Source organism: Schistocerca americana, chromosome X, assembly GCF_021461395.2.
Source record: "Schistocerca americana isolate TAMUIC-IGC-003095 chromosome X, iqSchAmer2.1, whole genome shotgun sequence".
Taxonomy (NCBI): domain Eukaryota; kingdom Metazoa; phylum Arthropoda; class Insecta; order Orthoptera; family Acrididae; genus Schistocerca; species Schistocerca americana.
Genome location: NC_060130.1, coordinates 246431330 through 246445441, shown reverse-complemented (window position 1 = coordinate 246445441; position 14112 = coordinate 246431330). Strand labels below are relative to the sequence as shown.

Below are 14112 nucleotides of genomic sequence, written 5' to 3'. Positions count from 1 at the left end.
ATTATAATTATACAAAGTCCTTAAAAGACACGTAATACACAGCGGGCGCAGAAGAATATAAAATATCTTGAAACTGTTTGAGCCTGGAGACAAACAGCTTCTGAATGTCATCTTCAGGAATTTCTTGCCATACTTGAAACTGTCCGCTCATGACGATTGCTGCCTGGTACGAAAGTAACCGCCTTCTTATCGCAGCCCAGATATGCTCTATGGGTGACAACTCAGAGGACTCAGTTGTCAGACAAAATTCCGTACATTTGTCAAGGTGTTTGTGCTGTGAACTGCGGTGTGAAGTCTTGCATTATCCTGCTGAAATACGCCACTTGATACCCTGGCCATGAAGGATACTACAGCAGGGTTTATCGTTTTTGCCATATATTGGCAAGCATTGAGCCTCCCTTCAACAAACACCAAATCAGGTCTGTTGTCACAGCCAACAGCTCCCAGCATCGTGATACCAGATGTTGGAAGGGTATCAGTCTCGAGAGTCGCTGCTTCCTGTGACCTTTCACCTGATCGTCTACGGAAACGTTCGCGTCTACCTGACCGCCACCAGCAAAAGTATCACTGAGAACCACAAAATGGCACTCGGCGTCCCGGCTGACTCTGGCTCTACATCATGCAAGTCTCTGTTGACTGTGCTATAGTGTCAGTGGTAAATGACGAATGGCAGTTCGAGATCTCATCCTGGTTTCTAGTAATCTGTTCCCAACGGTTTGCGGTAGCACTCGGCCTGTAATCCCTGCCCATATTTCAGCTGTTGTCAACCGACTACACGTCAGATCGAGTTGAGCGATCATGCGATCTCTCGTGACGTAGTCCTTGTGGAAGTACCTGTGCCCACTCTTGTCGTCATGCTGTTGTCCCGGATCCATCTCATCACCACTCGTTCTGTAGTCATTGTACTATTGCAAACAGTCTGTGTGATCTTTCGGAATGATGGCCCCATGTCATGCCAGCCATTCAGTTCTTCTCAGGCAGGAAGTACTGGAGTACACGTTCGACAGCGCGCCGCGGTTTCCCAATGCGTAACACTTTCCATTTCCTTCACGATTTTTACAGTGAAGTAGTAGTTGTTGCTGTAACTCAAACACTAGCGATACAAGTATCAATACAATAATAGGAGAAACACGTAAACAAATTATATCCTTTACATTGAGGTGGCTACAAGTGATTTATTTTACTTTTTCAAAAGAATTTTCGTGATACACGATGTTTTCCCCATCCGCCAAAAAGACTCTTTAAGTAATTTTATCCAAGATCAGGAGCTTTCAGTCTGTGTTTTACGATGTTTTCATTAATTTCTTTGCCTGTACGAAGCAGGCTGTTTACATCGGGGCACGTTCAGGAAAACAGAAAAGGCGCTCAAAAACACTGATGCTGGATACAACTAAACAGAGGGCACAAATATTTGACCAATGTGCTACAGTTTGTCCAGATAAAGAACAATTCAGTTAGCAATGCTGTGGTTAAGGCGCTAGACTTGCAGTCGAAAATAATAGGGTTCGTATCCCCGTTCGACAGTCGATTACTTCAGTCGAATGCCGGACAGATTTTCGCCCATATCCTGGGATAACTGACGATTTGCTGATGTTCCGTGACCAATGACACTCCCAATGACGTGTCTCTTATCGAAAAATTTACCGACAATCTCCCTGTCGTGGAAGAAACAGACACAGCTCTCTTGTTCACAGAACGTAGTTTTCGGAATGCAGCTACTGCATATTTAGCTCCAAACAGTTGAACATCGCAGTTACAGATCCAGAATTCTTCGCCTGTGACAGTGATATTCAAACACTTAGAATGCTATCTACCAAATATGTATTTTACATTCACCAGGAGGTAATGTTGATACCTACAACAAAAGATTCCTCCCTTTAATAAAATGTTGAGAGAGCGTGGACTTCAGTTGCAGGGTCCAAAAATTCCTGTATTCTCTGATATGACAACCCGGTTTTCATTGCTTTCTGTATGGCAAACACATTCTCTTCAGGGACCAACTAAAGCTGAGAGTATTCTAGAGCCCCCTTGAACTTTCTGCACAGTATGGTTGGGGCCTCTTTTTTGCAAACCACTTATAGAATCATCTCTATGTTTATTAACATTTGAAATATACCGAGCGAGGTGGCGCAGTGGTTAGCACACTGGACTCCCATTCGGGAGGACGACGGTTCAATCCCACGTCTGGCCTTCCTGATTTAGGTTTTCCGTGATTTCCCTAAATCGCTTCAGGCAAATGCCGGGATGGTTCCTTTGAAAGGGCACGGCCGACTTCCTTCCCCATCCTTCCCTAATCCGATGATACCGATGACCTCGCAGTTTGGTCTCTTCCCCCAAATCAACCCAACCCAACATTTGAAATAAACTGCTTATTGTAACTTTTACAACCATCTGAGTAGATGGAAAAACTATAGCCTCGGGGTTTTCAATCTGGTTTTTGTAGTGATACCATAAACATATTTCAGGAAAACCTTTTGCATATGAAACAAAAAGAAAACTGCTTAAAGGCCAAGAAAACTATAAATATTGTACTTGTCGGTGCCAGAGATGAATATAATACCAGACTTTTGTTCATGGGTAGCCTGCTACACTGATGTTTAAGAATTTATTATTTTTATAGGTATTATTGTTATTATTATTATTATTATTATTATTATTATTATTGTTGTTATTAAGTGCTGCTGATTTCACAATGCTTTGCCAAGTATTACAGCTTTGGCATTTAAGTTCTCACTCCCTCGCACTAACATTCATGGAAACCAACTTCATTACGCGTTTTATTCACACTTCAGAGCTTACTCGTTTTACTGCCAGCGTTACAAGATGATTTTGTGGTACGAAAATCAGCTGTTGGAGATGCACCTACATGCAACAAAAGTTTCTGCAGTGTAAGACAGATCGGGAGATATTCTACCTTAGCTGCTGTTGTAAGGCTTCATGAGTAGAAGCCCATATTTCACTGGTGGTGACTGGCGATGGCATGAGTAGTCCCGTATCTCAGCATGCATGTTCCATACACCTTCAGTTGGCGACGTACGTGTGAACGTAGAGGTCAAGAAAGCTATTTCCATTGCTAACAGAGAATAAGACAAACTGCGGGTGATTGGGTCGGCATTCATTACTACTACTATTACTTTCTACAGCGTGTTGAGGGTGTCACGCCAAACAGATATTGCTTATCATGCATTTCCTGTGGCGCACAGTATCAACAAAAAACGTCACTATGTTTGTCGTTAGATTTTTTTTAAAAGTGGAATTCTAGGCTCTCATTCGATAGAGCGATCAAGAATTGTTTAGTGCGATATTGGTTTAATGATGTAAATTAACAGGGACAACATAAATTGAAAAACAGTCAGTGCTCCAGCAGCGAGTGAGAGTGCTACTGCATACTGGTAGTAAACATCTCGACGCGGACCGACACACGAGACGGAAAAGTTTAGCAATCTTTGTTGACTACAGGGTGGTTATAATTAAACTTTTCATAATTGAGCCGTGTAGACGGAAATCTATTTACTGTATGGGTATCCACCTTTATGGGAATGATGCACAAACCGTGCACTGCAGGATTGTTAGTAGCGTGTCATGACTTGCTATTAGGCACTGCTATTGGTACGGCGACGTAGTGTGAGTGCCACCGTGGTTAAAGTATACCATCAAAATGGCGCTATCCAAAACGGGCACCATGACAACTGTGGTGCACTTCGGGCCATAGATAACAGGGGTGAACGACGGCTGCGGAGAAGAGTACAGGCGAATAGACGTGCAACTTTAAATGCGAACATTTTTAGGTTAAGCTTTACCGTGACTGCCTTTAGGCAGCTAATATATGTAACATGCAATCTTAAGACTCCTTGCCATATAAATGTTTGCTCTCATATAATCACTCTTTCCTCTCTCTCTCTCCCTCTCTCTCCCTCTCTCTCTCTCTCTCTCTCTCTCTCTCTCTCTCTCACACACACACACACACTTTCTCTCTCTCTTCCTCTCCTTCTGCCTCCAGCCCCTCACATCTGTTTATTAATCCCAATCAAAGAGTGTCATCTATGTATGATTTTACTGCTGTAGCCAGTATGATCATTGTAATTCAAGTCTGTAACATTTTACCTAATCGTTATTAACAAGTATGAAGTTTAAGCCATTTTAACATTTCACCTTATTGTATAAACGAGTACGAATGTTTAGCTGTTTTAACTTGTCAAAATTGGATTTATACACCACCTGAAGCACACACACATATATTCGATACCTCAAAACAAACACCTCCAAATGCTTTAAACAATTATTCTGTAATAATGTTGTTACGATGTATATTCTTTGCACTTTGCGATTATGTCTTCTCTTCTGCTATACGAACCTCGCACCCAGCTGATTCCAGACGCCATATTTGTTTACAAATGTGGCAGTATACATGTGATGTGTTACGACAGCAAAAGGAACCTGTGACCACTGGAGGTACTCTAGTTTACTTATTTAATGTTTACCATTAGACATCAGTTTAATTTTTTGTCAAAAGTAATCATAAACCATATTCTGAAATAGTGTCTTGTTTCTCCACTAGGCAGTGCCACAAGTTCCTCCAAAAATCGTAACACAAGACACACACAAATGTCATACTAACTACTGTAAATCCACCCAATGATGGAGGTTTAAACCTTCGAAACGCGTCGTGGAAATAAATAAAACGGTGAATGGTAACAGTAAACTTGTTGTTTCATTTAAAGACGTGCAACTGTTGAACAAGTGACCGCCCAGATGAACCAAGGGGCTACCAGCAGTGTCTCCTCAGTGACGGTTCAGCGAACATTGCTACGTATGGGCCTCCGCGCCAGGCGGTTGGTTCACGCACCCATACTGACTGCCATTCATCAGCGACGAAGGCTGGAATTTGCACGCCACTGCCGCAACTGGACGTCCACTGAGTGGCGGCAACTGGCGTTCTGTGCTCCATCAGACAGATGGCCGTTGGTGTGGCGGTGTGAAACGTCTGGAAGCAAATACCCTGCAACAACCAAGGGATCCTTTTGTTCTTGGGAATATTTTCGTGGCATTATCTGGGTGATCTCGTCATTATGGAAGACAAAGTGGATCAACAGAAGTATGCGGGTATCTTTGGAGACCATGTCCACCATTACATGCAGTTTGTTTTCCGTCGGCGCGATGGCGTCTACCATCACACGTCAGACAGTTCACAGTGGACGTGCGTGATTCGAAGAGCACCGCGATAAGTTTAGTGTACTCCCGTGGCCACCAAGTTCTCCGGATTTAAACCCATTCGAGAATCAGTGGGACCATTTCGATCAGACTGTTCATGCCATGGATCCTCAACCGACAGACCCAGTGCACCTGGCAATTGCACTGGAATCGGCATGGCTCAACATTCATGTCAGTACCTCGCAGAACCTCACTGACCCTCTTCCTGCATGTCGAGCAGTGTTCCACGCTGCAAAGGGTGATTATTTAGACTTTTGACAGGTGGTCACATTAATGGGGCAGGAAAGCATATATCGCCAAATGCAAAAGAACTGTTTCTACTTCTATCAATTCCGAGCATTATGCAGATACTTTTTTTTTACATTCTATGTAGTCCCAAATTCACATACAACTAATTTTCACATATCACGGGTTTCATAGGCGACGGCCGTGCCGCAGTGGATACACCGGTTCCCATGAGATCACCGAAGTTAAGCGCTGTTGGGCGTGGCCGACACTTGGATGGGTGACCATCCAGCCGCCATGCGCTGTTGCCATTTTTCGGGGTACACTCAGCCTCGTGATGCCAATAGAGGAGCTACTCGACCGAATAGTAGCGGCTTCGGTCAAGAATACCATCACAACGACCGGGAGAGCGGTGTGCTGACCCCACGCCCCTCCTATCCGCATCCTCCTCTGAGGATGACACGGTGGTCAGATGGTCCCGGTAAGCCACTCGTGGCCTGAAGATAGAGTACACTTGTGCGGGTTTCGTAGTGCCTGTGACAGATGAAGCAAGTGGTCATAATAATGCGACCAGGTGCAGGTCCAGGATTTGGTTCTAGGATGTCACCATTTGTTACTCTCTGCTACTGCTACACCCCATCCAAATATAACTTGCCGTCATCCCCAATTTAACATGATATGTACGCATAGAGGTTTAATAATAATAACAATAATAATAAAATATAAAAACATTTTTAATATAGCAATAACAATTTTTATAACTGTGCTTAGCACACCATTCTCGTATAACTTGGAAGACATTGAGTTGAGAGAAATACATTGTACGAAAAGCATTTGTGCCAAAATTCGAGTATTACGTATGCCATGCAATGGATTTAAGATCTACTGGGTGATCAAAAAGTCACTATAAATTTGAAAACTTAATAAACCACGGAATAATGTAGATAGAGAGGTAAAAATTGACATACATGCTTGGAATGACATGGGGTTTTATTAGAACAAAAAAAAAAAAAAAAAAAAAAAAAAACGAAGTATTGCTAGACGCATGAAAGATCTCTTGCGCGCGTCGTTTGGTGATGATCGTGTGCTCAGCCGCCACTTTCGTCATACTTGGCCTACCAGGTCCCCAAACCTCAGTCCGTGCGATTATTGGCTTTGTGATTACCTGAAGTCGCAAGTGTATCGTGATCGACCGACATCTCCAGGGATGCTGAAAGACAACATCCGACGCCAATGCCTCACCATAACTCCGGACACGCTTTACGGTGCTGTTCACAACATTATTCCTCGACTACAGCTATTGTTGAGGAATGATGGTGGACATATTGAGCATTTCTTGTGAAGAACATCATCTTTGCTTTGTCTTACTTTGTTATTCTCAATATTGCTATTCTGATCAGATGAAGCGCCATCTGTCAGACATTTTTTGAACGTTTGTATTTTTTTGGTTCTAATAAAATCCCATGTCATTCCAAGCATGTGTGTCAATTTGTACCTCTCTATCTACATTATCCCGTGATTTATTTAGTTTTCAAATTTATACTGACTTTTTGATCACCCGGTATAACAGTAGCGTACCCGAAAAACTTTGACAGCATAATCATTTATTTTATATATATATATATATATATATATATATATATATATATATATATATATATATATATATATTCAAAGTGTGCACTCATAGTTGTCTGTTTTTCGTGTAGAACTACGGTTGTGAAGACAGGTCTGCAGACTACAGATATGAAAGTACGTAAATAGAGGGAATTATGTTTGTTTCAGTCGCTTCCGTCTACACTCGGGAAAGTCAATCTGAGTCTTATGCTTTCTTACTTTCCCTTTTGACTCTTCTTTCTCAATTTCCCCTGGTTTGGGCATTCTACCAATGAACTTCCGAGCCTTGCCAGATTTGTTGTTGAGAGCCTTTGAATGTGCACCTTTACTGTCCAGAATGTTTCCCTCAGCTGCTGAGGCCACAAGGAAAACCATATGGCCAATACTCAATCACAATCTTAAGGGGTTCTGAGTATTGGCAAGTTCCTAGCACCATTGCTTTCTACACCCTGTCTTGTTCCAGGGCAACTGCTTTGTGATCTGTTATCTTCCTCTTTTCTCTTCATCCAGCGTTTTTATTCTTCTACCTCCTATTTTCTTCTTACCTTCCATCGTACCTTCGATAGCTCTTGCGTAAATTTCTGTTTTGGAAATATCATCTGTCCAGACCACAACGTAGACACTATTTCTCGAATGTTGAAATTCTCTCGATACAGCCCACACTACGTACCACTAAGAAGATGATGTGCACTACAGAACTGCTACAGATACTACGCTGGTATTCAAAATTAAAGCAACAAACGGAAATTTTGCAAGTTTGCGTTTATTCAGCCACAGAACAGTATAAACAGGTCATAGCAAAGTACACTCCTGGAAATTGAAATAAGAACACCGTGAATTCATTGTCCCAGGAAGGGGAAACTTTATTGACACATTCCTGGGGTCAGATACATCACATGATCACACTGACAGAACCACAGGCACATAGACACAGGCAACAGAGCATGCACAATGTCGGCACTAGTACAGTGTATATCCACCTTTCGCAGCAATGCAGGCTGCTATTCTCCCATGGAGACGATCGTAGAGGTGCTGGATGTAGTCCTGTGGAACGGCTTGCCATGCCATTTCCACCTGGCGCCTCAGTTGGACCAGCGTTCGTGCTGGACGTGCAGACCGCGTGAGACGACGCTTCATCCAGTCCCAAACATGCTCAATGGGGGACAGATCCGGAGATCTTGCTGGCCAGGGTAGTTGACTTACACCTTCTAGAGCACGTTGGGTGGCACGGGATACATGCGGACGTGCATTGTCCTGTTGGAACAGCAAGTTCCCTTGCCGGTCTAGGAATGGTAGAACAATGGGTTCGATGACGGTTTGGATGTACCGTGCACTATTCAGTGTCCCCTCGACGATCACCAGTGGTGTACAGCCAGTGTAGGAGATCGCTCCCCACACCATGATGCCGGGTGTTGGCCCTGTGTGCCTCGGTCGTATGCAGTCCTGATTGTGGCGCTCACCTGCACGGCGCCAAACACGCATACGACCATCATTGGCACCAAGGCAGAAGCGACTCTCATTGCTGAAGACGACACGTCTCCATTCGTCCCTCCATTCACGCCTGTCGCGACACCACTGGAGGCGGGCTGCACGATGTTGGGGCGTGAGCGGAAGACGGCCTAACGGTGTGCGGGACCGTAGCCCAGCTTCATGGAGACGGTTGCGAATGGTCCTCGCCGATACCCCAGGAGCAACAGTGTCCCTAATTTGCTGGGAAGTGGCGGTGCGGTCCCCTACGGCACTGCGTAGGATCCTACGGCCTTGGCGTGCATCCGTGCGTCGCTGCGGTCCGGTCCCAGGTCGACGGGCACGTGCACCTTCCGCCGACCACTGGCGACAACATCGATGTACTGTGGAGACCTCACGCCCCACGTGTTGAGCAATTCGGCGGTACGTCCACCCGGCCTCCCGCATGCCCACTATACGCCCTCGCTCAAAGTCCGTCAACTGCACATACGGTTCACGTCCACGCTGTCGCGGCATGCTACCAGTGTTAAAGACTGCGATGGAGCTCCATATGCCACGGCAAACTGGCTGACACTGACGGCGGCGGTGCACAAATGCTGCGCAGCTAGCGCCATTCGACGGCCAACACCGCGGTTCCTGGTGTGTCCGCTGTGCCGTGCGTGTGATCATTGCTTGTACAGCCCTCTCGCAGTGTCCGGAGCAAGTATGGTGGGTCTGACACACCGGTGTCAATGTGTTCTTTTTTCCATTTCCAGGAGTGTAGAAACAATGTAAAGAACAAAGAACGTAAACAACTGCAACATGCATAACAGTAGACGAAGATGTTCTTCATTTTTCCCAACTTAACAAATTCGCACACACAGTCTGGCAACTGGTTAATGTGTTCACTGTGGGGTGTGAGTACCTCTGGCAGCAATACAGACCTGACAGTGACAGAGCGTGCTGTGAATGAGGTCATGAGTGTCATGTTGAGGCAATAACGCTCATTCTTCCTGCGGATCTGCTCGCAAATCTTGGAGAGTGATTGGTGGATGCTGACGTGATGCAACCCATCTCCCTAGTGCATCCCAGACATGCTCTATGCCGGCGGGGGTGGGGGGGGGGGCGGGGGCGGCGAGCGGTTCTGGGCGCTACAGTCTGGAACCGCGCGACCGCTTCGGTCGCAGGTTCGAATCCTGCCCCGGGCATGGATGTGTGTGTGATGTCCTTAGGTTAGTTAGGTTTAATTACTTCTAAGTTCTAGGGGACTGATGACCTCAGAAGTTAAGTCCCATAGTGCTCAGAGCCATTTGAACACGCTCTATGGGATTCAAATCGGGAGAGCGAGCATGCCACGCCATTCGTGCCGTATCCTCCGTTTCCAAGAAAACATCAACCACTCCTGCTCCATGAGGTCGAGCATTATCGTCCATCAGTACGAAGTCTGGACGCACAGTACTTCGCAACAACCGTGTATTAAGTGCCAAGACCTCGTCACGATACGACATCAGTAAAACCTTTCCGATTCACCCATACAGTTTCATGAAGAGATGTTCGAGTGATCAACATAATCCCTGCCCACACCATCAGTGATCATCATCGATGTCGGTATCTTGCTTTAATTTTTGACACCAGTGTATTTGTGATTTGACGGGTTAGTGGTAGCTACAGAAATATTACAATAATTATATATAAAACTTCCCGGCAGATTAAAAGTGTGTGCGGGACCGAGACTCGAACTCAGGACCTTTGCCTTTCGCGGGCAAGTGCCCTACCATTATATAGAGTTTCTTACCATTTGCAAGACTCTTTGTTCTCATGCTACTTTATTCTCCAAAAGATAACTGAGAAATTTGGAAATTGACGTATATTCAGAGGGAACGCTTTGGGTAAAATATACGATTGGGGAGGGCGGGGGAGTTGTTATGTCCCTCATTACACCCCCCCCCCCCCTCCCGTATCCGTGTCATAATGTGACCCATCCAGCGAGGTGCACAGAACACTGGACTCGCATTCAGGAGGGCTATGGTTCAAAGCTGCGTCCGGCCATCCAGATTTAGGTTTCCCATGACAGGTCGTGGTCTCGCGGTAGCGTTCTCGCTTCCCGAGCACGGGGTCCCGGGTTCGATTCCCGGCGGAGTCAGGGATTTTCACCTGCCTCTAGATGACTGGGTGTTGTTGTGCCGTCTTCATCATCATCATTCAACCCCATTACGGTCGGAGAAAGGCAATGGCAAACCACCCCCAGTAGGACCTTGCCTAGTACAGCGATGCGGGTCTCCCGCATCCTCCCCTACGCTTTGTCAAGGATTATGGGACTTCATCATCTTCATCATTACTTCCCTAAATCGATCCAGGCAAATTGTTGTAAGGTTCCTTTCAAAAGGTCACGGCCGATTTCCTTCCCCATCCTTTCGCAAATTGAATTTGTGCGCCGTCTCTAATGACCTCGCTGTCGACGGAATTTTAAGCGCCAATCTTACTTTCATTTCATTTCATAATGTGACCCGGCAGTACATGCCGCTCGTTTGTGTTCTCCAGTTGCCATGTTTACAGCGTGCCTCTTTGTGTGTGCAGTGAAGATGCGTCAGCTGGTGTGTGCGATGTGCGTGGTGGCGTGCGCGGCGGCGGTGGCCCGCGCGCAGTTCTTCGTGCCGGCGCCCGCGTTCGGAGTGCCTCTGCCGCTGGCGGCGGCGCCGGTCGCGGACTCGCGCAGGGCTCTGCAGCACCGCGCTGTCGTGCTGAACGCGGAGGCCGAGGCGCGGCTGCCGCCCGCCTTGCAGAACCCCTTCTACAAGAACCCTCGCATCGAGGCGGCGCTCGCCAAAGAGAGCTGGTTCACGCCCGAGGAGATGCAAGTGCGCGAGCGCGAGGCGGAGAAGATTCCGCGCGCCAAGATCTTCTCCATCCTGAAGAACGCGGGGCTCGCCCGCCGCCGGTGAGGGCAGCAGCGGGGTTCCCGCCTCCTCCCTGCCGGGTTCTGTGTGTCTATCCCTCACACCCGTCATCACGGACACACACGTTACCATTTCTTCCTAAGCGTACGAAGAAACCGATAAACGTTTCTTTCTCGGTGCACACTTACACGTACTCGACCGACTGCTGTTGTAGAGAGGGTCATCGAATTCGGGTGGAACAATACACACTGCACGGTATACGTCTAAAACATAAATCACGAACTATTCTTTCTCCACCAACTTTATTACGAAATGAAATCAGGAACTCTCAAAGTCCGTACTAAGCAAAAGTTTCCTCCGAAGCAGCTCATTTCGTGTGGACTTACTTGACACTATCACTGACAACATATACCGGGTGATCAAAAAGTCTAAAGCGCTGCAGCCGTGGACTGCGAGGCTGGTCCCGGCGGAGGTTCGAGTCCTCCCTCGGGCATGGGTGTGTGTGTTTGTCCTTAGGATAATTTAGGTTACGTAGTGTGTAAGCTTAGGGACTGATGACCTTAGCAGTTAAGTCCCATAAGATTTCACACACATTTGAACATTTGAACATCAAAAAGTCAGTATAATTTTGAAAACTGAATAAATCACGGAATAATGTAGATAGAGAGGTACAAATTGACACACATGGGGTTTTATTTAACCAAAAATATACAAAAGCTCAAAAAATGTCCGACAGATGGTGCTTCATCTGGCCGGAATAGCAATAATTAGCATAACAAAGTAAGACAAAGCAAATATGATGTTCCTTACAGGAAATGCTCAATACGTCCATCATCATTCCTCAGCAATAGCTGTAGTCGAGGAATAATGTTGTGAACAGCACTGTAAAGCGTGTCCGGAGTTATGGTGAGGCATTGGCGTCGGATGTTGTCTTTCAGCATCCCTGGAGATGTCGGTCGATCACGATACACTTGCGACTTCAGGTAACCCCAAAGCCAATAATCACACGGACTGAGGTCTGGGGACCTGCGAGGCCAAGCATGACGAAAGTGGCGGCTGAACACACGATCGTCACCAAACGACGCGCGCAAGAGATCTTTCACGCGTCTAGCAATACTTTTTTTTTTTTTGTTCTAATAAGACCCCATGTCATTTCAAGCATGTATGTCAATTTTTACCTCTCTATCTACATTATTCCGCGGTTTATTAAGTTTTCAAATTTATACTGACTTTTTGATCACCCGGTACTTTAGTGTAACACTGTGGACATCCTACTATGGCGAACTACTCTGCACACGTAAAAGTAAGGGTCAGTCTTAAACTGTTCCTTCCACGAGCAACATTTATGCAAATGACTACCCACTATACGAATTTTTAAATGAGAAGCGTTGTTAACTGAACGACTAGTTAACATCATGTTCCACTTTTCCTCGTTTTACTTCCACGTTACAAGTCCGCCTAGACTTGATGCTAGTACAACGAGGTAACTCTTACTCAGGAATTGTGTCCCTCTCTACATTTCAGTAACTAGCGCGACATACAAGCAGTTATTACTCACGAACGAAATGAAACGCGAAGTATATGAATGAATGGACAAAATGTTTGTGTCTGCTTCATGTGATTTCTGAAGAAAGTTGTTAATTGGTGGCCTTCTGTGTTAAGCTGCCATTGTTATTGTTTGTTACATTTATGTATTATTATCCTTTATTGAAACGTAATTTATGCTTCACCACAGCAAACAGCAGTGTGTCTAAAATGTCAATGGGCTTCATTGCAAATACGCTACTGAATACATAAATGTATTGAAACTCAAAGCCCAAAAGTCATAGTCATCACATTTCATGTAGTAAAACGGTCCTGTGCTCAATGTTTCTATAAAAATGCTATGATAAAAGTACAACGAAAAGCTTCCTCCTTTATAAAAACGAATTCCGTTTAAATGCAAACTCACTTCATAAGTCACATACTGCCGAGACATTTCTTAATCATTCCTGTTATATAGTATTAAAGTAACACTCATCTTTGTAAGATTTATTCCTTCCTGAGTTTAGTTATAGGCCTAGTTAAATAAAGTACAGGAGTCTGATACTCAAGTGAATATCATGTACATAAACAAAGTTTTATAATAAACAAATATACCAATACTGCTGTGTTGTTCATTCGCCCACTAACATGCTCCAGACCCAATTCGTTAACACACTAGTTTCATAAAAGTGAGCGAAATGCAGAAATGAAAACATACTACCTGAACAGGATATTGAGATGTGTAGCTGAATTACATAAAGCTAACAATCGTAAGATACTTAGTCATACAGCAACGTAGAACACACACATTATAAATTCAGCAACTGAAGAGTGAAGACACGCAGTTAAAAATCAACGGAAGGTCTCTTCCACGAGAAAGCCGTTGACACTGGAGATGACACACGAGATCGACAGTGGTTAACGCAGCGGGTATCTCTGTCACCGAGAAAACCTGTCCACATGAGTGGACATTCAGCATCATCCATGGTCGGACTTAAACTATGGAAAGTTGCACATGCGAGTGCAGTACTCTGTAGCTCTGGGGTTAACAATTCTCTTCTAATCAATAACAAAGTGTGAGGCTCTATACGCTCATCACGCCTCCACGCACTAATATCTCATCATGATTTCTGCGATTTTACTGGTGATACGTGCTACCACTTTCCTTCCAGGCTAATGTGTAATGAAAATA

The 14112-nt window shown here is 45.2% G+C and overlaps 1 protein-coding gene across 1 annotated transcript in view; it reads left to right on the top strand.

The window, feature by feature from the left end:
• The window catches only part of LOC124555942, a 40757-nt gene extending 28943 nt beyond the window's left edge, over positions 1 to 11814 (top strand). Inside the window, exon 3 of the mRNA XM_047129992.1 lies at positions 11077 to 11814. Within this exon, the coding sequence (XP_046985948.1) occupies positions 11077 to 11441 (365 nt within the window). The 3' untranslated portion in view covers positions 11442 to 11814. The remainder of the gene's footprint in view (positions 1 to 11076) is intronic.
• The last annotated feature ends 2298 nt before the right edge of the window (positions 11815 to 14112 follow it).